The sequence below is a fragment of the Staurois parvus genome, unplaced genomic scaffold, assembly GCF_062004578.1.
Source record: "Staurois parvus isolate SC_StPar_1 unplaced genomic scaffold, SC_StPar_1.0 ptg000690l, whole genome shotgun sequence".
NCBI classification, from domain to species: Eukaryota; Metazoa; Chordata; class Amphibia; order Anura; family Ranidae; genus Staurois; species Staurois parvus.
The window spans coordinates 440,903-465,106 of NW_028318486.1; the positions used below are offsets into that span (position 1 = coordinate 440,903).

The 24,204-nt window shown below is 44.4% G+C and overlaps 1 protein-coding gene across 2 annotated transcripts in view; it reads left to right on the top strand.

Annotated features, from left to right (window-relative positions):
* Positions 1–23,220, top strand: part of MGAT1 (alpha-1,3-mannosyl-glycoprotein 2-beta-N-acetylglucosaminyltransferase) — a 75,668-nt gene extending 52,448 nt beyond the window's left edge. For both annotated transcript variants that reach the window (XM_089652708.1, XM_089652709.1), the window contains 2 exons: positions 12,850–13,669; positions 22,048–23,220. In XM_089652708.1, coding sequence (XP_089508834.1) covers positions 13,076–13,669; positions 22,048–22,800 — 1,347 coding nt within the window. In that variant the 5' untranslated portion in view covers positions 12,850–13,075 and the 3' untranslated portion in view covers positions 22,801–23,220. The remainder of the gene's footprint in view (positions 1–12,849; positions 13,670–22,047) is intronic.
* Positions 23,221–24,204: the final 984 nt, after the last annotated feature.

Below are 24,204 nucleotides of genomic sequence, written 5' to 3' on the forward strand. Positions count from 1 at the left end.
GCCTAATTATGTGAAATGTGCTGCTTTTACTTTCTGATCTGTTTTTTTTTCTCCCTGCTGTTAATATCAAGGGGTTAACTGTGTGCGTTCATCCACGGGTCGAATTTCAAAAGAATTTTCTTTCGAAAATCTTTTCTAAGGATTTTCGTTCAAATTTCACACCATTAGTGGGTCATAGAAACGGCTGATTTTCGGGTGGCCATCAAGTGATCGGGCATTTTGGAAATTTTTTTAAAAACAAATAAATTTCGAATCAGTGATGGGCGAATCGTGTCAGAAATGTAAGCAAAAAAGAAATGAGTGTGAGCGTGACCTGGAAAGAAAAGAAAATTCCCGGCCATGAAAATTCTTTTCTGTAGCAACATGAGGTGACATTGAAGGCTTGGTTGGTTGAATTTCAAAATCAATGGTGGCGCCATTGGATTACAAAACGCACAAAATTTCAGATTTTCTAAAGAAAATTTGTTCAGAATTCTGCATCAGGCTTCATTCAGAAGGGTGTAGCGATCTGTACACGTAATGCACATGTGTGGTAGCAAGGAGGATGGGCTTTAATGCATACACGCGTCCATGGGCCGCAGATCGTTCTGTGTTGAGATTGTGATCACTGTAATCACTAATGATCCAGAGTCGGTGGGACCAGCTCTTGATGATGTGACCACAAAGACAGTGTGACGGGAGTAACTTTGGGTGGGGGGCCCATGGAACGCAGCGCACTTTGGAGAGGTGGGGAGACCCCTGTCTCAGCTCCCCATATCCCTCTTATGTGTAAGTCACCCTGTGCCTGTTAGGGGTACAGGATGATCTGTCCTAGTATTGTGTAGACCTGTCTAGGAGATAGGTGGGGTGAGGGGTTGTGGATTATTTGGTGTTGTGTGGCTGCATCCCATTGTTCTATTGTGTGTCTGGTTTGGGAGCAAACTATTATGGGATGTATGTGTTTGTGTATTAGCTTATTGGGGGGGTGTCTCCAGCAGCCCTCCCTCCTGATGGGACTGTCTGCTGGTGTGTTGTTTGAATACCTATGTGTCTCTTGTTACTAAATGTAGATTGCCCCGCCCTGTGTCATTATGCAGGGAGGGGGGACTGTCCCTGAGTGTATATATCTTGTATCTGTGTTCAAATGAACTAGTCTACCTTCTGGATTACTTCCAGACTGGTGTTGTCTAGTCTTGTATGGTCAGTTGACGGTATTCGGACGGGGAAGCGGTATTCTAACGGAAGTACCCAAGCGCAGTCTGGGTTGGTTCCGTTACAGACAGCCAATCACAGTTCTCAAACGATCCCTATGAAAGGGATGCTGGGCAGGAAGGGGTTAAGACTGCGTTAGGTTCTCCTGAGGAAGTCCTAATGCCGTAACGTGTTGGGTGGGACCAATGTCTTTAGCGTGTGATGTCATATTGCCGTTGGTCCCGCCTATGTGTTTCCTCATTGGGACTTCATCAGAAGCCCCTGATGACGTCCTAATGGTGATATGTGTTGGGTCCTGTGAGTGTTGTGAATTGCTGAGTTTTAATAAATGGAATTATACAGTGAGATTGTCTCCTTTGTGTGTCTGTGTCCCTGGTATGTCCCCGGGACTGGAGGCACAGAGAAGCTGATGAAGTAAAGCTCTGTAGTGTGGGAATTATTAAGCACTTTTGACTTGTTGTGATAAGAGGTTCAGCTTCTCTGGTGTTTTTATTATGCAGAGGGTGAAGGAATACAGAGTTGTGTACTAAAGGCAGTTTATAGATCACTCCAGAGTTTTAGATGATTTGCACTGTGTGTCATGGCTATACAAACACTTCTGGTGAACAGCAGCAGCAAACCAGTTGAAACGGCTTCCACTTACCTGACACCTCCTGTGAATAGTCAGCAAATAAAAGAATTTTGTGGCCTTCAATGTGGAGTGTGCGTGTTGAATGGAATGCCCTCAAAATGGGAACTCTGTCCGCGTAATTCAAATAGCGAACTATTATGGGGCGCGGTAGGCGGTGATCCATCGCCGGAGCTCCCACACGGTGCGCCCGTTCCACAAGACAAGGAAATGTAACTCCCAACCCCTCAGGGAGGCATGGAGCACAAAAGTCAGCCAAAGAGTCGGCGATAAGTGATTCTGGACGGCCTATAATTCTCAAATTGTTCCTTGGAGAACGATTTACTAAGTCATCAATCTTGTCTAAAATGTATTGCTGAGTCCGAGTGGCTTGTAAAGCTGCAGCCTGGGAGCTCTGTAATTCATCCTCTGTCTGAGATTCGCTGTTCCGTCTCCATGATTTGCTGTTCCGCCTCCACGATTCGCTGTTCCATCTCCACGATTCGCTGTTCCGCCTCCAGGATTCGTTGTTCCTCCTCCACGATTCGCTGTTCCATCTCCACAATTCGCTGTTCCTCCCCCACAATTCGCTGTTCCGTCTCCACGATTCGCTGTTCCATCTCCACGATTCGCTGTTCCGTCTCCACGATTCGCTGTTCCGTCTCCAGGATTCACTGTTCCTCCTCCACGATTCGCTGTTCCGTCTCCACGATTCGCTGTTCCGTCTCCACGATTCGCTGTTCCGTCTCCACGATTCGCTGTTCCGTCTCCACGATTCGCTGTTCCGCCTCCACGATTCGCTGTTCCGCCTCCACGATTCGCTGTTCCGCCTCCACGATTGTTCCTTGGAGAACGATTTTCTAGATCATCAATCTTGTCTAAAATGTATTGCTGAGTCCTAGTGGCTTGTAAAGCTGCAGCCTGAGAGCTCTGTAATTCATCCTCTATGTCTGAGATTAGCTGTTCCTCCTCCATGATTGGCTGTTCCCTCTCCACGATTGGCTGTTCCCCCTCCACGATTGGCTGTTCCCCCTCCACGATTGGCTGTTCCCCCTCCACGATTGGCTGTTCCCCCTCCACGATTGGCTGTTCCGCCTCCACGATTGGCTGTTCCGCCTCCATGATTCGCGTGGCATGGTCTCCCAATTCCTTTCTAATCTGCTCAATGCCCGCCGACACTGCCCTGTCCACTGCATATGTAATGGTTGGGGAGAGCAAGGCTGCAACAGCCTGAGCAATCCTACCATACTGGTCATCAGGCTGGTCCGCCTCAGTGGCGTGTGGTTGTGCATCGGAGACTGTGTTCCCTGTGTCCATGCCGTCGGCCATCTTAATTGCCTGTGTCGGAGTGGATGGACGGAGTGATGACGGGTTCAGCACCGGAGGGGATCAAGTACCGCTCCATGCGGTAGTGGGGGGTGGCAGACGCCGCCTGCGTGGGTCCCCCGGGCTGTTTAGCAGGCTTTGTAAGCAGGTGTATTCCAGAGCCGCTGTCCTCTGCGTCCTTCACTTGTGGCGCCGGAACTGGAAGTTTGAAAAGCGTTGGCTTTAATGCCACACATATCCGTCCTTGGGCGGCAGAGCTTTCTGTGCTGAGAGCGTGCTACCAACTTTCAAAGACCGCACCCGGTCTCTAGTAATGACCTAGAGGTGGCGCAACCAGCTTCTGATCATGTGATCACTGGGACAGCCAATCACAGTGTTCACATGATCGGGCAGACCTTCCTGACCCTTGGGCATAATAGACCAGTTAACCACTTACCCTCCAGAGGATTTAACCCCCCCCCCCCCCGAACAGGCCATTTTTTGCGATACTGCGTTACTTTAACTGACAATTGCGCAGTCATGCAACGCTGCACCCAAATGACATTTACATACTGAGCTTTCTTTTGGTTGTATTTGATCGCCTCTGCGTTTTTTTTGTCCGCTATAAACAAAAAAGGGTGACAATTTTGAGAAAAAAAATATTTTGACTTTTTGCTATTAAACCTGTCCTGTAAAAAAATGCAAAAAATAAATAAAATTTTGTCTTAAATGTAGGCCAAAATGTATTCTGCGACATGTCTTTGCTAAAAAAAAACCCAATACGTGTAAATTAATTGGTTTATGTGAAAGTTATAGAGTCTACAAATGGTGGTATAGATAATGGAATTCTATTTATTTTTTTATTTATTTTTTTTTTACTAGTAATGGTGGAGATCAGTGACTTTTCTGACACTGGGGGGAACTGACTTGGTGTCACTGACATCCCCAGTGACACCAATACATTGATCAGTGCTAATAAAAAGCACCGACACTGTACTAACGGCACTGGGCAGGGCTGGGCGGGAGGGGGTTGATTTTAATCAATGTATTGACCTCGAAATGCACCGCACCTGAGCACCGCAAACCAAAAATGCTATTTAATTCATTTTTAATATTCAAAGCAAACTCCCCCATCTATACACATCTCCATGCTTTTTATTTTGCTGAGAAATCATTTTGAAAAACACCTCCCCTAGCATTTCTGGCTTGGCCATCTTAAGTGAGGGCAGATGATTTATCTATCATTTACTTCCTGGAATCCCTCTTCCCATAGCTCAAGCATAGGCCTCCCCTCCTTTAGACTGCTGGGGTGTATGACTATTGTAACTCCCACTTCAGTCTTATCATGAATGCTTCCTCCAGACTCATCCACCTTACTAACCGTTCTGTATCTGCCATCCCTCTCTGCCAATCCCTCCGCTGGCCTCCACTCAGTGTCCTCCATCCCTCTCTGCCAATCCCTCCACTGGCCTCCACTCAGTGTCCTCCATCCCTCTCTGCCAATCCCTCCACTCAGTGTCCTCCACCCCTCTCTGCCAATCCCTCCGCTGGCCTCCACTCAGTGTCCTCCACCCCTCTCTGCCAATCCCTCCACTGGCCTCCACTCAGTGTCCTCCATCCCTCTCTGCCAATCCCTCCATTCAAAACATTAACAATCACATATAAAACCATTTATAACTCTGCCCCAAATTACATCACCGATCTTGTCTCTAAATATCACCCAAACCGTCCTCTCCACTCCTCGCACGACCTCCTACTCTCTAGCTTTCTTTTCTCCTCCTCCCATGCTCATCTACAGGACTTCTCCAGAGCTTCCTCCTCTGGAACTCTCTACCCCAATCTATCCGACTATCTCCTACTCTGCTCACTTTTAGGCGATCTCTGAAAACCTCTCTCTTCAGGGAAGCCTATCCTGCCCTCAGCTAATACTGGAATCTTCTACTCCTCCTACCAGTCCATCCCCCACAGTTACTACGTTTTGTAACGCTAGCCCCTCCCTCCTAGATTGTAAGCTCCCAGGATCAGGGCTCTCCTTTCCCTCTTGTATTGAACTGTATTGTTGCTGTATTGTTTCCTTTTATATTGTAAAGCGCTGAGCAAACCATGGCGCTATATAAATCCTGTATAATAATAATAACATAATTTGCTGAGGCATAGAAACCAGGAACTAACTGAAGAAATATAAAATAAAAAAGGTTACAAAAAAGTAAATATATGATTAGTAATAGGAAAGTATAAGGATTAGAAATAATCAATGCTGATTTAGAGAGTGAAGTTCTGCTTTAAGCAACTATCAGGGAGAAGTTCAGTGTAAGGAGCCTAAAGCACCACCTGCTGGCTGATCAGCAGAATACAATAGTTATAGGTTAGTATAGCAGCACAGTGTCTAAGTGGTTAGCACTTCTGCCTGGCAGTACTCGGGTCGTTGGTTCACAATCCCAACCACGGCACCACCTGCCTGGAGTTTGCATGTTCTCCCTGTGCTTGCATGGGTTTCCTCCAGGTACTCCGGTTTCCTCCCACCCTCCAAAGACATGCTGGTAGGTTAATTGGCTCCTGTCTAAATTGTCCCTAGTATGTGTATGTATGAATGTGAGTTGGGGACCTTAGATTGTACACCCCTTGAGGGTTAGGGACTGATGTGAATGTACAATATATATGTAAAGCGCTGTGTAAATTGACGGCGCTATATAAGTACCTGAAATCATAAATAATAAATGTAGTATTTAATATGTAACCAGCCAAAAAAGGAAAAAATAATATTTTTTCCCTTTTTCCTGCTTTTTTTTTCCCTTCTTTTTTTACCTCTTTTTTCCTCCTTTTTTCCCTTCCTTTTTTTCCCTTTTTTTTTCCCTTTTACTTTTTCCCCCCTTCTTTTTCCCTTTTACTTTTTCCCCCTTCTTTTTCCCTTTTTTTTTTCTTTGTAGTTATCTCCCAAACCACTATCTCTTCCCAGAAGAAGGCAATGTTCTCTGTGCAGGAACCATAAATAATAAATGTAGTATTTAATATGTAACCAGCCAAAAAAGGAGAAAAATTTTTTTTCCCTTTTTTTTACCTCTTTTTTTCCTCCTTTTTTTCCCTTCTTTTTTTCCTTTTTTCTTTTTCCTTTTTTCTCTTTTCCCTTTTTTCTCTTTTCCCTTTTTCCCCCCTTTTTTTCCCCCTTTCCCCCCCCCCCTTCTTTTTCCCCCTTCTTTTTCCCTTTTTTTCCTTTTTTTTCTTTTTTTTTCTTTGTAGTTATCTCCCAAACCACTATCTCTTCCCAGAAGAAGGCAATGTTCTCTGTGCAGGAAGCCCGGGCTGGGAGTCTGCAGATTGTCAGATGGAAATCTGTGTTTGTGTTGCTGCAGCTAATTCCTCATTCTAGCCGGAGACCGCAGCAGTCAGAGGTCAGAGACAAGAGCTGCAGTTACAAGACAATTAGCGTGGCTCTCATTAATCTTCCTCCTTTGTTTTCTTTCATCACGGCTGGATTTTTTTTTGGTCTAATCCAATTACATTCTTCTGATACTTTTGCCTGCTTTCAGCATTTGGCTCTTCAGGCATTTTAGCTCGTCATACGGGGTAACCAAGTGTCAGCTAAAGATAGCCCAAGACTGGCCAAAAATTGTAAAATCTGCACTAAGGTAACCCAAGGAGAAAAGACGTTGCAATAAATAAAAGCAAATTATTATACACTCCTCCACCACTTTATTAGGTCCACCTTGCTGGTGCCAAGAAAATCTCCCCCACACCATTACACCACCAGCAGCCTGAACCGTTCTTACAAGGCAGGATGGATCCATAATTTCATGTTGTTTGCACCAAATTCTGACCCCACCATCTGAATGTCTCAGCAACAAGTCTGACCATCCTCATCTGACCTCTAACATCAACAAGGCATTTTCATCCACACAACTGCCGCTCACTGGATATTTTCTCTTTTTCGGACCATTCTCCGTAAACCCTAGAGATGGTTGTGCGTGAAAATCCCAGGAGCTCAGCAGTTTTTGAAATACTCAGACCAGCCTGTCTGGCACCAACAACCGCGACACATTCAAAATTACTTAAACCCCCTTTCTTCCCCATTCTGATGTTCGGTTTGAACTTCAGCAAGTCGTCTTTACCACGTCTAGATGCCTAAATACATTGAGTTGCTGCCATGTCATGGATCCATGCTTTCATGTTGTTTGCGCCACATTCTGACCCTACCATCTGAATGTCGCAGCAACCAGTCTGCCCATTCTCCTCTGACATCTGACACCAACAAGGCATTTTCCTCTACACAACTGCCACTCACTGGATATTTTCTCTTTTTTGGACCTTTCTCTGTAAACCCTGGAGATGGTTGTATGTCGAAATCCCAGTAAATCAGCAGTTTTTGAAATGCTCAGACCAACCCGTCTGGCACCAACAACTGTGACACATTCAAAGTCACTTAAATCCACTTTCTTCCCCATTCTGATGTTTGATTTGAACTTCAGCAAGTCGTCTTCACCATGTCTACATGCCTAAATGCATTGAGTTGCCATGTGATTGGCTGATTAGCAATTTGTGTTAGCAAGCAATTGAACAGGCGTACCTAACATAGTGGCCCATGAGTGTATATTACAGGTATTTATGTAGCGCTGGCAATTTACATATTGTACATTTGCATCAGTGCTTGTCCCCGAGGAGCTTACAATCTAAGGGCTGTGACCAACATGACCCCTGCCCCCCACCTGGGAGAGCCTTCCACGACCCCCCCCCCTTCCCAGCGATAGAGAGACACTCATCTTCACATCCCCAGGAACAAGAGTCAGGCTCTACATACACCATCAACCGGCCTCTCTCGGATCCCACCTGGATCCCATGGTGTGCTTGTCCCTTCTTTCATCCCTTCTTCTGGGGGGAGGTGCTGCCCCCTTGAAAAATGCCGCCCTAGGCAAGTGCTTTGTTTGCCATGTGGTAAATACGCCCCTGGCTGTGTTGTTGGGGTGATTCGGAGTTGGAGACTTCTTCTCACCAAAGGCACTTTGAAGTCTCCTACCTTCAGACCCTCATCCAGGAATTTCAAAACCCGGAGAAAGAAAACCACCTTTCTCTGCTCAGAACTGACATTCTGGAGTCCTGAACTGGCGTCAAATTTTACAGCAGCCTAAGAGCACAATGCACCTATAGCATTAATGAGCATTTTGGATTTGTTGTACAGGCGTTCATGTTGCATCCTCAAATGCCCTTTAAGTTGTATTTATTTTTCTTTTTTTACAAGGCTAAAATGAGAAATTACTTTTGCAACTGCACCATAAACACTAAATTCCATAGGCACATTTACGGTGTATTTAACCTCTTCACGCCGGCCGAACGCAAATGTGCGGCTTCCTGGCGTCTGGGCCTAGACGTTGAGTGGCCGCACATTTGTGTTTTATTAAAAAAGAACATATGTGCTGAGAGCGCGCTCCCAGCCAACATGTCCGGTACTCACGGAAAGGTCCCGATCTCCTCTTTCAATCGGGACCTTTCCCGATCATGTGATGGCTTGTCACGGTGGTCACATGACCCTAAACCCCGCCCCGCCTCCCGTCTTCTGAAATCCTTAAAGGGCCGGGAGGCGCTGGCGTGAAGGGGTTAAGGTGCAGTTGTGGTGCGTTTCAATAGAAGTGAATAGAGGCAGTTGCAAAGTGGCAATGCTTGCCAAACTCTTCAGGCAGCGTTATTTTTGCCTCGACGCAACACAATGCAATGCTAATGCTGCAGTGTGAATACCTCCATGCGCTCCCTGTTGTAACAATTTTGATTAGCGTTGATAGGTGATCAGCAAGAGGTAAAAATGCAACTCAACCACCTACAGTGGATATAAAAAGTCTACACACCCCTGTTAAACTGTGTGGTTTCTATGATGTAAAAAAATGAGACAAAGAAATAATTTCAGAACTTTTTCCACCTTTTAATGTGACCTATAAACTGTACATCTCAAAAACAAACTGAAATCTTTTAGGGGGGGGGGGGGGGAGTAAGCATAAAAAACTAAAATAATGTGGTTGCATTAGTGTACACACCCTCTTATAACTGGGGGTGTAGCTGTGTTCAGAATTAAGCAATCACATTCAAAATCATGTTAAAAGGTATCAGTCAGGAGAAGGGTGCAAAAGAATTTCCAAGGTATTAGATATACCATGGAACACAGTGAAGACAGTCATCATCAAGTGGAGAAAATATGGCACAACAGGGACATTACCAAGAATTGGATGTTCCTCCAAAATTTATGAAAAGATGAGAAGAAAACTGGTCTGGGAGGCGGCCAAGAGGCCTACAGCAACAATAAAAGGAGCTACAGGAATATCTGGCAAGTTCTGACTGTGTGGTACATGTGACAACAATCTCCCGTATTCTTCATGTCTGGGCTATGGGGTAGAGTGGCAAGATGGAAGCCTTTTCTTATGAAGAAAAACATCCAAGCCCGGCTAAATTTTGCAAAAGCACATCTGAAGTCTCCCAAAAGGATGTGGGAAAATGTGTTATGATCCGATGAAACCAAGGTTGAACTTTTTGCCCATAATTCCAAAAGATATGTTTGGTGTAAAAACAACACTGCATATCACCAAAAGAACACCATACCCACAGTGAAGCATGGTGGTGGCAGCATCATGCTTTGGGGATGTTTTTCTTCAGCTGGAACTGGGGCCTTAGTCAAGGTAGAGGGAACTATGAACAGTTCCAAATACCAGTCAATATTGGCACAAAACCTCAGGCTTCTGCTAGAAGACTGAACATGAAGAGGAACTTCATCTTTCAGCATGACAACGACCCAAAGTATCCATCCAAATCAACAAAGGAATGGCTTCACCAGAAGAAGATGAAAGTTTTGGAATGGCCCAGCCAGAGCCCAGACCTGAATCCAATGGAAAATCTGTGGGGTGATCTGAAGAGGGCTGTGCATAGGAAATGTCATCGCAATCTGACAGATTTGGAGTGTTTTTGCAAGGAAGAGCGAGCAAATATTGCCAAGTAAGATGTTCCATGCTGATAGACTCAACCCCAAAAAGATTGAGTGCTGGAATCACATCAAAAGGGGCTTCAACAAAGTATTAGTTTAGTGTAGGGGTGTGCACACTTATGCAACCATATTATTTTAGTTTTTTATTTTTACTTCCCTCCGCCTAAAATATTTCAGTTTGGTGTTCAACTGAGTTGTACAGTTTATAGATCACATTAAAGCTGGAAAAAGTTCTGAAATGATTTATCTTTGTCTCATTTTTTTACATCACAGAAACCTGACATTTTAACCGGGGTGTGTAGACTTTTTATATCCACTGTATTTTTAATGCCTATGTGAAAGAGCCCTATGTGTGATCTCTGTATCCCTATATTTCCACAGTGGCAGGACCCTCGCACTGTCACAGGGCCTTATCTCACATACACTAGAGCCAATCTGGACACGAGACAATTCATCTACCAGCATGTCTTTGGAGTGTGGGAGGAAACCTATGCAAACCCAGGGGGAACATGAAAACTCCATGCAGATAGTGTCTTGGTAGGGATTAGAGCCAAGGGCCCCAGTGACAGTAATGCGGACAACTGATACACACAAGCACATGCAAACTGTGTTTGGCTTTAGGCCCCCTTCACATGGGGCAGAATCCACTTTGCTCAACGGGGCCCCTGTCCACTGATCCTCTGCTGAGGGGGGGGGGTTGACACAGCTTGCTCTGCTATACTGCTATATGGGCAGTCAGATGTAAATGGACTGGTTGTCCAATTACACCTAAATGCCCTCTGATCTGATTGGCCCTGACGGAGGCGACAGACTCCCCTACAGCTTTTTTTTTTTTTCTTAAGTGGGTTGGATTTGATTGGAGACAGGCGGGTGTAAATGTAAATGGACTCAGGTAATAAACGTCCAAGAAATGTTATAAAATATCTTTCTTTTTTTTTTCTTTTTTTTTTAAGTGGGTTGGATTTGATTGGAGACAGGCGGGTGTAAGTGGACATGTCTGAGAAATGTTAAAAAAGAAAAAAAGATATATTTTATAACATTTCTAGACATTCATTACTTGAGTCCACTTACACCCGCCCATCTCCAATCAAATCCAACCCACTTAAAAGAAAAAAAGATATATTTTATAAGTGGGTTTGATTTGATTGGAGACAGGAGGGTATAAATGGACTCAAGTAATGAATGTCCGAGAAATGTTTTAAAATATATCTTTTTTCTTTTTTTTTTTTTTTTTTTCAAGCCGGTTGGATTTGATTGGAGACAGGCGGGTGTAAGGGACTCAAGTAATGAATGTCCGAGAAATGTTATAAAATATATCTTTTTTTTTTTTTTTTTTAAGCGGCTTCGATTTGACTGGAGACAGGCGGGTGTAAGGGACTCAAGTAATGAACGTCTGAGAAATGTTATAAAATATATCTTTTTTCTTTTTTTTTTTTTTTTAAGCGGGTTGGATTTGATTGGAGACAGGCGGGTGTAAGTGTAAATGGACTCAAGTAATAAACGTCCGAGAAATGTTATAAAATATCTTTCTTTTTTTTTTTTTAAGCGAGTTGGATTTGATTGGAGACAGGCATGTGTAAGTGGACATGTCTAAGAAATGTTAAAAAAAAAATATATATATATTTTATAACATTTCTAGACATTATATTACTTGAGTCCACTTACACCCGCCTGTCTCCAATCAAATCCAACCCGCTTAAAAAAAAAAAAAAAAAAAAAAAAAAGATATATTTTATAACATTTCTAGACATTCATTACTTGAGTCCACTTACACCCGCCCATCTCCAATCAAATCCAACCCACTTAAAAGAAAAAAAGATATATTTTATAAGTGGGTTGGAGACAGGCGGGTGTAAGTGGACTCAAGTAATGAATGTCCGAGAAATGTTATAAAATAAATTTTTTTTTTTTTGCTTTTTGGAACAATTTCTTTTCACTCCCAATCTCAGAAGTGGGAAGAAATTTCTCCAAAAAAAAGGATGAATCCCATCTTTGGAAGAACACCTGTTCTGGAATTTTAGGTTTTCTGTGACTTTTAGTCCCCATGACTGAGGTCCTCAGACAAATAGGGTGAATCTTCCCAGAGGTGACACAGTCAGCAATAAACACCTCACAGAAGTTCTAACCCTTCATCACTCTATCTAGAACCGCAGGAAGGTTTTGGCTCTAGGTCTCGTTCACACAGAGGCTGGCACTCGTACTGCGTGCAGGAATTGTCGGTGTTGGCGTCTTCATCCACCCACCTGTGGAAGTGAATGCAGACACGACGACTGCATAGACACAGATGATGTTCATTACCATATTCATTATTGCATCTCGTTCTGTATAGTCTATTATTTTTTATTTTTTTTTAATACATGGGTACGTGGCCCTGAATGCACAGTTCTCAAATTTTGACAGCAGCATATCCATGCATCTGTATCGGGGCGGAGCATTCGAGCACTCGGGCTCTGCCCAAAGGCCTGGGATCAGTAGGGGGCCCCATGAGATGCCCCATGGTACCTTTTTAATTGCCTTTTTCATAGGCTTTTTTGGGTGTGGGCGAGGACACAGGGGCCCCATGAACCCCTATTGCCCAGGGGCCCCATGAGTTGTCAGTCCACCCCTGATCTGTATCCACTTCCATAGGCTGCCTGTACACAGCTGGGTCTGATTACAGGTGCCGAAACAAACGCCACCTGCGCAGTACTGGTGCCAGCGCCCTTCTGAACAAGGCCTAAGATACATTTCTATTATTTTTTTGTGTTTTATTTGAATGTGGTAATAATGGACTCCTTTATATCTCTTTCAGGTTGGCGAAGGATAACATTTTTCTGACCGAAGATCTGTTAATCTGACGTTGGAGCAGCCAATGTTGCCGAAAGATATGCAATGTTTTTGGTGAAGTGTGGTGGCCTGACGTGTAGCCTGGTCTACTGAGACTATCTGGTCGCTGGAAGACCTCGCCTTTCCCGCCTTTAACTTTGCAAGACCGGTTGTTCAGAGGGTCCGAAACTAATCTGGGACCCCCCAGGGGAATGCCGCGCAAAGTCAGCGTGGCGGCCTGGGGGGCGGCCCTCTTTATCTCATGGAATGCCATTCTCCTCCTCTACCTCATGAGCCGACCAAAGGGTCCCGATGCCACGGACCTTACAGCGCACGTCATCCGATTGGCGGAAGAAGCCGAAGCAGAGCTGGAGAAGCAGAAGGGGCTTCTTCAACAAATCCACCACTACAGCGGTCTTCTTAAACGCCAGCCGGCTCCTCCGAATGCTGCACGTGGTCCACAGTTACCCCAGAGACTTGCTAACCTTTCCATTCCTTCTCCAACACCCTTGGCCTCTGACCCAGAAGCAGTAGTCATTCCCATCCTTGTAGTAGCATGCGATCGTCCGTCTGTCAGGAAGTGTTTGGACTCTCTGCTTAAATACCGCCCTTCGGCGGAGCAGTTCCCCATCATCGTTAGCCAAGATTGCGGCCATGCCGAGACATCCAGGGTCATTGACTCGTATGGAGATGCCATCACTCATATTAATCAGCCGGACCTTTCTGAGGTGCCTGCTCCACCAGAACATAGGAAGTTTCAAGGCTACTATAAGATCTCCAGACACTATCGATGGGCACTGAACCAGGTAAGTGTGGAGAAACTTCTCACGGGGGAGATTTACTAAAACTGGAGCACTCAGAATCTGGTGAAGCTCTGTAGAGTAACCAGTCTAACTTCAGCTTGTTCGATGAAACTTCCAGGTTCAATAAAACCTGGAAGCTGATTGGTTACTCTACAGAGCTTCACCAGATTTTGCATTCTCCAGTTATAGTAAATAACCCCCACAATGTGTTAGAAATTGTATCAAGTCTGAGCCTGCCCCATTCCCTGGCTGGAGGACGTCCATCATCTCCTAGCACTTTCCTCCCCAGCCTGACTGTCTCAGGCCCGAACCTTTCATTTATTAGATTTTACCGAATGCCCACTACTCCAAACTGACACCCAACCGTCAAGGCATTTTGATGTCTTTATAACTTCTCCCAAGAGCCAGCCCATTGCTTGCAGAAGGGGTAAGGGCTCTCGAAAGCAGCACTGAGGCAGACTGCTGGGATGTTTTTAGGAAGCCTGCACCCTGCCAGCCCCTCCCACCAGGCATGATCTACCTGCATTGCACAGAGAAGCGGAGAGACCCAGTGATGACATCACTTGTTGTAAAATAAGATATGCAATGAAAACAGGTTTTATTTAATAATATCAGCATGGCGAGGGGGAAAAAGGAGGAACCAGGGAAGGCAAAAGGCCTGCACTCTGCAAGCCCCTCCCACCAGTCATCTACCTGCATTGCACAGAGAAGCACAGAGACCCAGTGATGACATCACCTGGTGTAAAATAAGATATGCAATGAAAACAGGTTTTATTTAATAATATCAGCATGGCGAGGGGGAAAAAGGAGGAACTGGGGAAGGCAAAACACCTGCACTCTGCCAGACCCTCCCACCAGGCATTATCTACCTGCATTGCTCAGAGAAGCACAGAGACCCAGTGATGACATCACTTGGTGTAAAATAAGACATGCAATGAAAACAGGTTTTATTTATTATTATCAGCATGGCGAGAGGGAAAAAGAAGGAACCGGGGAAGGTAAAAGGCCTGCACTCTGCCAGCCCCTCCCACCAGGCATTATCTACCTGCATTGCACAGAAAAGCACAGAGACCCAGTGATGACATCACCTGGTGTAAAATAAGATATGCAATGAAAACAGGTTTTATTTATTAATATCAGCATGGCGAGGGGGAAGGCAAAATATAGGCAGATTAAACTTTAACAGTAAAATATTCATACACTTTAATGTAACTAAGTACCTGAATTTTGCTTGGTTTCAGCCTATTATAATGAACTGTACAGTAGGAGAGGGAGAGGCAGAACTAGGAGCCAATCACATGTACCCCATACACATATGCTGAGGTATAAGAATGTGATGTCATAAGGGGATGGAGGGATGAGCTCCTGTTTAGTTCCTATCCAATCACAGGCTGGGGGGCAGGGAGGTGACCTAACTTTACTGCTTAAATGCAGAAGACAAGTCAAGTCTCCAATCCAGCTTTGCTGCCTGTAGAGCTGTGTAAATTTCAGGACTGAATGGACAGAAATAGAAATCCAATGGCAGGTAAAATCTCTCTCCTCTACGGGGTTATTCAAAAAAATGGAGTAAATTTCAACTTTTTATTTCAAACAAACTGTAATGGATAGAAGCACATCACTGACACCACCAATCGTATGGCGTGTTCTTAAAACCTGCATATGCAGCCATACAAGTTGCAGTTACTGCAGGCATTGCTTCCTGGCGACTAGAACAGATTGTTTGAATTTTGTGCTGCAATTCTGCAGGATATAAGAGGACATTTTTTTTCCAAATTATGATTTTTTTTTCGGATGAATCAACATTTCATTTCTCTGGTGAGGTTAACTGCTACATTGTTAGAATTTGGGGCAGCGCAAATTCATGCATAGTCATCGGACATGAAAGAGACTCGCCAAAGCTAAATGTGTTTTGCGCCATTTCTGTAAGCAAAGTTTATAGGCCTTTCTTTGGCGAGCAAACTTTGTCAGGATTTTCATATTCAGATATGATACAAAATTGGTTGTTCCCCCCCCCCCCCCCTCCCCCCAACCTCAAGAAGATTCCAATGACTTAATTTTCATGCAAGATGGTGCCCCGTTTCATTTCCACTTGGCATATCTGAGCGGCACCATTCCAGGACGATGGATTGGAAGAGTTGGGCAACAAGATCTTGTTCATTGTCTGTGGCCTCCCGGGTGACAAGACCTTACCCACTGAAATTTAAATCTGTAGGGGGGCTTGTCACACCTATGTCTGCTACTCTTCAAGATCCCACTCTTCAAGATCCAAGACATTGAATTGTTGAAGTTGTGAATTCAGTAACTAGCGACCAGTTGCTTTGTTTGTGGCCAGAAATGGTCTACCATTTTGATTTTTGTTGCACAACACATGGTGGTCATGTTGAGTGCATACAACCTCAAGGACCATTGGCGATTGTCTATACTTTCGCTATACAACCAGGGATGCTGTTAGAAACAACGGGGCCGCATACAGCCAACCTGACAGGGCCCCCCTCCCAAAAAAAGTTTACTATACTTCAGGTAGGAATGAATACAGTGAGTGAGCGGTACCGATCATTCATTGTGTTCATTCAGGAAAGAAGGGGCTAGTAAATGTGACACTGCCACATATGACACTCCCCATCCTGAAGGATCCTATTGTGTGCTTGCAGCTGTTAGTGGGAAGGAGAAGAGGGAAGCCAGAAGCACTGCAGGATTGGGGGGGCACACAGGGGGGCCTGGGCAGCAGGGGGAACTGTATGGTGCACAGGGAGGGTGATTGGTGTGGCGGGGGGGGTGTAGTTACTTGAACCGATTCCCTGTATTGCTGTCTCTGCAGCAGCTGCCAACCAGCCGAGGAGAGAAGAAGCCAGCTTTCAGCTGCTGCAGAGAGCCATACAGGTGATCGGTTCCAGTAATTGCCCCACCCACTGTTCCGATCACCTTCCCTGCCCATATCTGATTCACCCACCCTGCCAGCCTGGGCCCCGTACAGGAGGATTGGTGGTACCCTCTTATCCACTCCCTGTATACAGCCTCTTGATCACTTCTACAGGCAGTGGAAGAGGGTGCCCCCTCCCATTGCCACCTTTCCTTGGCTCTGTAGTCCCATGGGAGAACCTGGGACTGCTGCAACCGGCGGCATCAGCTGAACTGCACAGAGAGGTAGGAACAGTTGTTGCACCCTCTCTGCGATATCAGAAACCAGAAGCGACGAGGATTTCATCACTTGCAGTCTCGGTCTTGTGTTTACCGGCCATGACCGGCTTTTACAAGCATCTGTCCACACCAATCTTAGTTTGATCAAATGCTTTGGAAGCCAGACCTTAACCTCTGCAATCCTAATTTGTATGGGTGTTTGTCCCACCTATGCCTGCTACTCTTCAAAATCTGAGGCAGCGAATTGTTGAAGTTGTGAATTTAGTAACTAACGACTAGTTGATTCGTGTGTGGCAAGAAATGGTCTACCATTTTGGTTTTTGTTGCTCAACACATGGTACTCATGTTGAATGCATACAACCTCAAGGACCATAAAACTATAAATCTTCCTCTATTCAGTGATGCGCCGAATGTGTTCCTATCCCTTACAGTTTGAAATAAAAAGTTGAAATCTGCTCCATCTTTTTGAATAACCCTGTATATATTTCAAGTTCATCACTTGCAGTCTCGGTCTTGTGTTTACCGGCCATTACTGGCTTTTACAAGCATCTGACCACACCAATCTTAGTTTGATCAAATGCTTTGGAAGCCAGACCTTAACCCCTGCAATCTTAATTTGTATGGGTGTTTGTCCCACCTATGCCAGAGTATTGTGGAAAGGTGATTTCCGATAGTTATGCATTATGGTACTCTGTTGCTTGCAGGGTGGATTTGATTTAAATCACTAGTCAGTAAGGCTTGATGTAAATCCTAGTTTTCTACATAAAGACTAATTCTTGCTGGTATAACTTTAATATACAAGTAGATGAAGATTTTTAGAATAACAACTTTTCATATTAGTTTTTTTATCCCCAGTTTAATAGGTTAATCATTCATATTTGGACAACTTTTCTGTTGTACTTAGGAAGGAGAAAAATAATCATTACCTTAATAATAACAATTTAAATAGATTTATTCAACTGAAACAATAACATTCCAGCATATGTGATTGGCTTAAACATCCATGTTTGGTAACTAATTTGGCTAAACAAAATATATATATTTTAAGAAACTTAGACTGTCAGCCCCTCCCCCTCACACTTAGTTTCACTTTCTTCTTGTGCAGATCTATTCCACTCCAAACAATCAGAAAAATATTGTTTCTATTCACTGAACTTCTTGAACCTTAGCAGTGAAGGGGTTGATTCTGTATTCATAGGTTTGTAGAAGTTAGGATTAAGGTCTTTTTCTTAACTCTGTTGATGTTATAACATTTTTGCTGTGAAGAAGAGACATGTGATCTCCGCTGAGTCAAATTCAGTTTTGAGAACTGCAAAAGTAAACCAACATCTGTGATAATATCTTGTAGGCAGAGAAACTGCCCAATAATCTTACAAAAACCTCTGGAAGAGCATGACATTGTGAATGGATTCATGGAATTTATTTACCAAAAAAATTAAACATATACAGCCTTATTCTACATAATTAAAAAACTAATCTTTATTTCACGATGGAATAACCTTTGGATGGTAATATATTTTCCTCAAAAAGCATTTTATTTAAAAAAATCCGATTTAAATCAAAAAAATCCGATTTAAATAAAAAAAATCTGATTTTTTTTTTTTTTTTTTTTTTTTAAAAATCATTGATTTTTATCCACCCTTGTTGCTTGTTGCACTGTTACCAGAACACATATCAACAGCATAAAGAAAACCTGTGCTTTGCCCATGCAGGGAAAGCAACAGGTTTGCTTAACTCTTAGATTGTAAGCTCCCAGGATCAGGGCCCTCCTAACCCTCTTGTATTGAACTGTATCATTGCTGTATTGTCTCCCTTTATATTGTAACGTGCTGAGCAAGCTGTTGGCGTTATATAAATCCTGTATAATAATAATAATTACCATTGTTGCCACCGTTACATACCTTCCTCCCTCATGACAGCTGATTATTTGTTGCTGAGGCACACAGTACTGTTATGTACGATTAGGTGGAGAATCCTCAGCCCTGTTTAACCACTTCTCTCTAGGTGGACATCATGGGGTTTATTTACTAAAGCTGGAGAGTCCAAAATTAGACTCCCTTCTGCATAGAAACCAATCAGCTTCTAACCTCAGCTTGTTCAATGAAGCTTTGGCAATGAAACCTGGAAGCTGATTGGTTTCTATGCAGAAGTGAGTCTGATTTTGCACTCTCCAGCTTTAGTAAATAAACTCCCATATGACATCGCTAGATTTAATTGGTTGTATCGGGATGTTGCCTGCAGCTGCAGGCATGATTCTGGTATCCAAATGCAGCTGGTGAATGCCTTTCTTGTAGAAGTGATTCCAGTGGCTTTACAGCCACTTGATCACTTCTACAGGCAGGGGAAGGGGGTGCCCCCTCCTCCCACCATCTTTCCTGAGCTCTCCCATCTCAGGACTGCTCCAGCCGGTGGCATCAGCAGCACTGTTGTCGTTCTGCCCTCTCTGCAGGATCAGAAACCAGAAACGATGGGGATTACATCACTTCTGGTTTCGGTCTTCTGTTTACCATCCGTTACAAGCATCGGATTACACCAGTCTGAGTTTGATTGGGTGCTTTGGAGGCCAGAGGAGAGATCTAGGATTTAGCAGAGGACTTGTCACGGCCCATGCTATCACAATGGATGTTGTTTATCCCTTGTGCTAGCAATAAAGTTAATAAAAAAAAATGAAAGGTAAAATGTAAAAAAAAGATTTAATAAATAAACTGCTCCTGTCCCCCCTCCATGCTCACCCAAAAATTCAAACGTATATGTAAGTTCCGCACACATGTGTAAACGGTGTTTGCAATGCACATGCGGTATTGTGGTGAACGTCAGAGCAGGAGCAATATTTCTAGCAGCAGACCTCCTGTGTGACTCTAATCAGGTAACCTGTAAAGGTTTTTAAAGTAGTTTGGCACCGTTCCACAGGCGTATCCAATTTTAAAATGTGGCATGTTGGGTATCTATTTACTCGGCGTAACATAATCTTTTATATTTTACCAAAAATTGTGTTTTATATGGTTTTTGTGTTCACTAAAATGAATGTGCATTTCAAAAAAACACTGCACAAATACCATGTGACATAAACATTTTCAGCACCCATCATTTTATTCTTTAGGCCCTCTATTTGAAAAAATGTATATAATGTTTGGAAGTTCTAAGTAATTTTCTTGCAAAACAAAAACAAAATGCAGATTTTTACATGTATGTGAGAAATGTCAGAATTGGCCCAGCAGGCAAGCAGTTAAAGTGTTACTAAACCCACAACAGTAAAATCAGTCTGTAGATGCAGTAAAGCATGCTTGTTATACTCACTGTGGAACCTAAGGGGTTAATCCTCCACATTGTGTAAAAAAAGAAAAAAGCTGTTTGATCCTGTCTTCTCTGATCCTCCCTTTCTGCTACTGTCCCCAATCCATCTGTTGATAGTACAGAGCTCTAGGTTGCACATGCTCAGTTTAATGTATTTTGCTAGAGAGGTTTTTTTTAATGTTTTCTGGGAGGGTGCATATGATCTGCACAGGGCCAATCAGCACTGTTCAGACAGAGGGTCAGGAGTCATACAGCCTCATAGGACAGTCAAAGGAGAATGAAAACTACTCCTACAAGCTGTAACCAGTGCTCAGCTGGAAACTAATAAAAGTCAAAAGACTGCTTTATACTGCTGATGAGAAAAGGTTTTTAGCAGTTTATATTTACTAAAATAATTGCATTTCCATGTTCTGTATACTGTGGGAGAGCACATATAGTGAATGCAGGGTCCGGGGAGAGCGCATATAGTGAATGCAGGGTCCGGGGAGAGCGCATATAGTGAATGCAGGGTCCGGGGAGAGCACATATAGTGAATGCAGGGTCCGGGGAGAGCGGATATAGTGAGTGCAGGGACCGGGGAGAGCGGATATATTGAATGCAGGGTCCCGGGAGAGCAGATATAGTGAATGCAGGGTCCCGGGAGAGCGGATATAGTGAATGCAGGGTCCCGGGAGAGCGGATATAGTGAATGCAGGGTCCCGGGAGAGCGGATATAGTGAATGCAGGGTCCCGGGAGAGCGGATATAGTGAATGCAGGGTCCGAGGAGAGCGGATATAGTGAATGCAGGGTCCGGGGAGATCGGATATAGTGAAAGCAGGGTCCGGGGAGATCGGATATAGTGAATGCAGGGTCCGGGGAGACCGGATATAGTGAATGAAGGGTTTGGGGAGAGCGGATATAGTGAATGCAGGGTTCGGGGAGAGCGGATATAGTGAATGCAGGGTTCGGGGAGAGCGGATATAGTGAATGCAGGGTTCGGGGAGATCGGATATAGTGAATGCAGGGTCCCGGGAGATCGGATATAGTGAATGCAGGGTCCCGGGAGAGCGGATATAGTGAATGCAGGGTCCCGGGAGAGCGGATATAGTGAATGCAGGGTCCGGGGAGAGCGGATATCGTGAATGCAGGGTCCGGGGAGAGCGGATATCGTGAATGCAGGGTCCGGGGAGAGCGGATATCGTGAATGAAGGGCCCGGGGAGGTCGGATATCGTGCATGCAGGGTCCGGGGAGGTCGGATATCGTGCATGCAGGGTCCGAGGAGAGCGGATATAGTGAATGCAGGGTCCGGGGAGATCGGATATAGTGAATGCAGGGTCCCGGGAGAGCGGATATAGTGAATGCAGGGTCCGGGGAGAGCAGATATCGTGAATGCAGGGTCCGGGGAGAGCGGATATCGTGAATGAAGGGTCCGGGGAGGCCGGATATCGTGCATGCAGGGTCCGGGGAGGTCGGATATCGTGCATGCAGGGTCCGGGGAGAGCGGATATAGTGAATGCAGGGTCCGGGGAGAGCAGATATAGTGAATGCAGGGTCCGGGGAGAGCAGATATAGTGAATGTAGGGTTCGGGGAGACCAGATATAGTGAATGTAGGGTTCGGGGAGAGCAGATATAGTGAATGCAGGGTCCAGGGTTTAAAAACACTTTAAGCTCCATATTGTGACTTGAAACCTCTAAATGGCTTGTTCTCGTAGCTCCTGCCAACCTGAAAGCGTGTCGATACAAAAACAAAGAGAAATGAGAACAGGGTGGTTGGAGTGAGTTAAGGGAACCTTTTGCTTTGCCTTGTGTGGACTTGAAGCTTAAAAGGTTCACACTGCATGTATTATGTGAGCATTGGGTGTCCAGGTGTTGTACCTTATTTACTGGCATCCTGTAGGTTTCTCATGCTTTGTCTGGATAAATATTTTCTGCTAACGTCCTCTAATGATGTTTTCTTCTCCACTTAGATCTTCAGAGTGCTGGGTTACAAGTCGGCCATCGTAGTAGAAGACGATTTGGAAATAGCTCCAGACTTCTATGAATACTTCTCAGCCACCCATCCTCTCCTCCGTAAGGACCCCACCTTGTGGTGTGTATCTGCCTGGAATGACAATGGCAAGGAGAACTTAGTGGAGCCCAAAGGCAGTACCATTCTTCATCGTTCCGACTTCTTCCCAGGGCTTGGCTGGCTGCTGCTTCAGGAACTTTGGGAGGAACTAGAGCCAAAGTGGCCAGCTGCCTTCTGGGACGACTGGGTAAGGCGCCCAGAGCAGAGACTCGGGAGGGCTTGCCTGAGACCAGAGTTGCCTCGCACTCGAACATTTGGAAGGAAAGGGGTTAGCCAAGGCCAGTTTTTTGACCAGCATCTGAGGTTCATCAAGTTGAATCAGGACCCAGTATCCTTCACTAAGATGGATCTTTCATATCTTCTAAAAGAAAAATATGACCCCTGGTTTCTGGGACAAGTTTATGAAGCACCCAAAGCACGTGCAGAAGAGGTGCTTCAAGGCCAAGTGCCTGGAGGAAGGACGGTGAGGGTAGAATACTCAACTAGAGACACTTTCAAGGCCATGGCCAGGTCATTTGGTGTTATGGATGACCTGAAGTCTGGTGTGGCTCGTGTTGCCTATAAGGGTGTTGTAACGTTCACACATAGGGGGAGAAGGGTGTTTTTAGCTCCCCCTAAAGACTGGGCAGGTTATGACCCATCATGGAGTTAAGGTGAGCTATTGTTCCTCCAGATTTAGTGGAGGACATGTGGCAGATATGGAAATTTTCTCTGTGAGAGGTTCAGAGGGTCCAATTTGTTTAGGTGCTATCTATTGCCAGGTCTCTGCACAATTCAAGAGCTCTAGGTTCCAAGGAACCAGGTTGGAGGTCATTAACCACTTTGCTGGAAAAGTGTGACTATAGTGCAGGTGCAACGTAAGGATTTGTCAGAAACCACTTTGAGCTGTTGGGAGATGACCAGGAGTCTTCGGACCTCAAGAACTGTGTGGTATGATAGAGCTACACCTACGCACTCAGGAAGAGATCATCTCAGCCAACTATGTTTCACGGCACGGGGGGAAGCTTGGATTCCCAAGTCTCTTCCCCTTTTGTTAATTCACCTCAATAAAGTGACCTTTATAGCCAAACAAGTCTGATTCCTGATAACTATGCGACAGCAAATATGGTCTCTGCATACAAACTGCTTTTGCTCATAAAATTATTTGCATAAGCAATACTAGGTGTCCACAAGCCGGTCAAATGGTTGTTTACGTCTACAGGTCAAATGGTTGTTTACTTCTGCAGGTCAAATGGTTGTTTACGTCTACAGGTCAAATGGTTGTTTACTTCTACAGGTCAAATGGTTGTTTACATCTACAGGTCAAATGGTTGTTTACTTCTACAGGTCAAATGGTTGTTTACTTCTACAGGTCAAATGGTTGTTTACGTCTACAGGTCAAATGGTTGTTTACTTCTGCAGGTCAAATGGTTGTTTACGTCTACAGGTCAAATGGTTGTTTACTTCTACAGGTCAAATGGTTGTTTACTTCTACAGGTCAAATGGTTGTTTACTTCTACAGGTCAAATGGTTGTTTACTTCTGCAGGTCAAATGGTTGTTTACGTCTACAGGTCAAATGGTTGTTTACTTCTGCAGGTCAAATGGTTGTTTACGTCTACAGGTCAAATGGTTGTTTACTTCTACAGGTCAAATGGTTGTTTACTTCTACTGAGTGTGTTTTTACGACCTAATAAGCAAGTTAACCATTAAAAAACATACCCAACCACTACAGCTGTGGATCACAACATAGTTCATTTCTTTCCTTGTGGGCTGATTTTCTCACAGGAAAGATGTAATGAAATATGTCATATATCGTATTGTAAAATGGAACATATTGCAGCTTACCTGTCTTTGGATGTGGTGGCTGCATTTGTTTTTTTTCAGGCTAAAAACTTTTTCAGCAGGTACAGACACTACTGTGTAATGTAACTACCTGTGAGCTGAAAGGAGAGCAGAAAATCCTTCTCTTCATTGTGTAAACTACTAGTCCCATCAATCCACAAGGTAAGGGAAATGAGCAAAGACAGAGGTGTTTGAAGTCTACTTGAGGGGGTGAGTGCATTGACTGGAGCCATA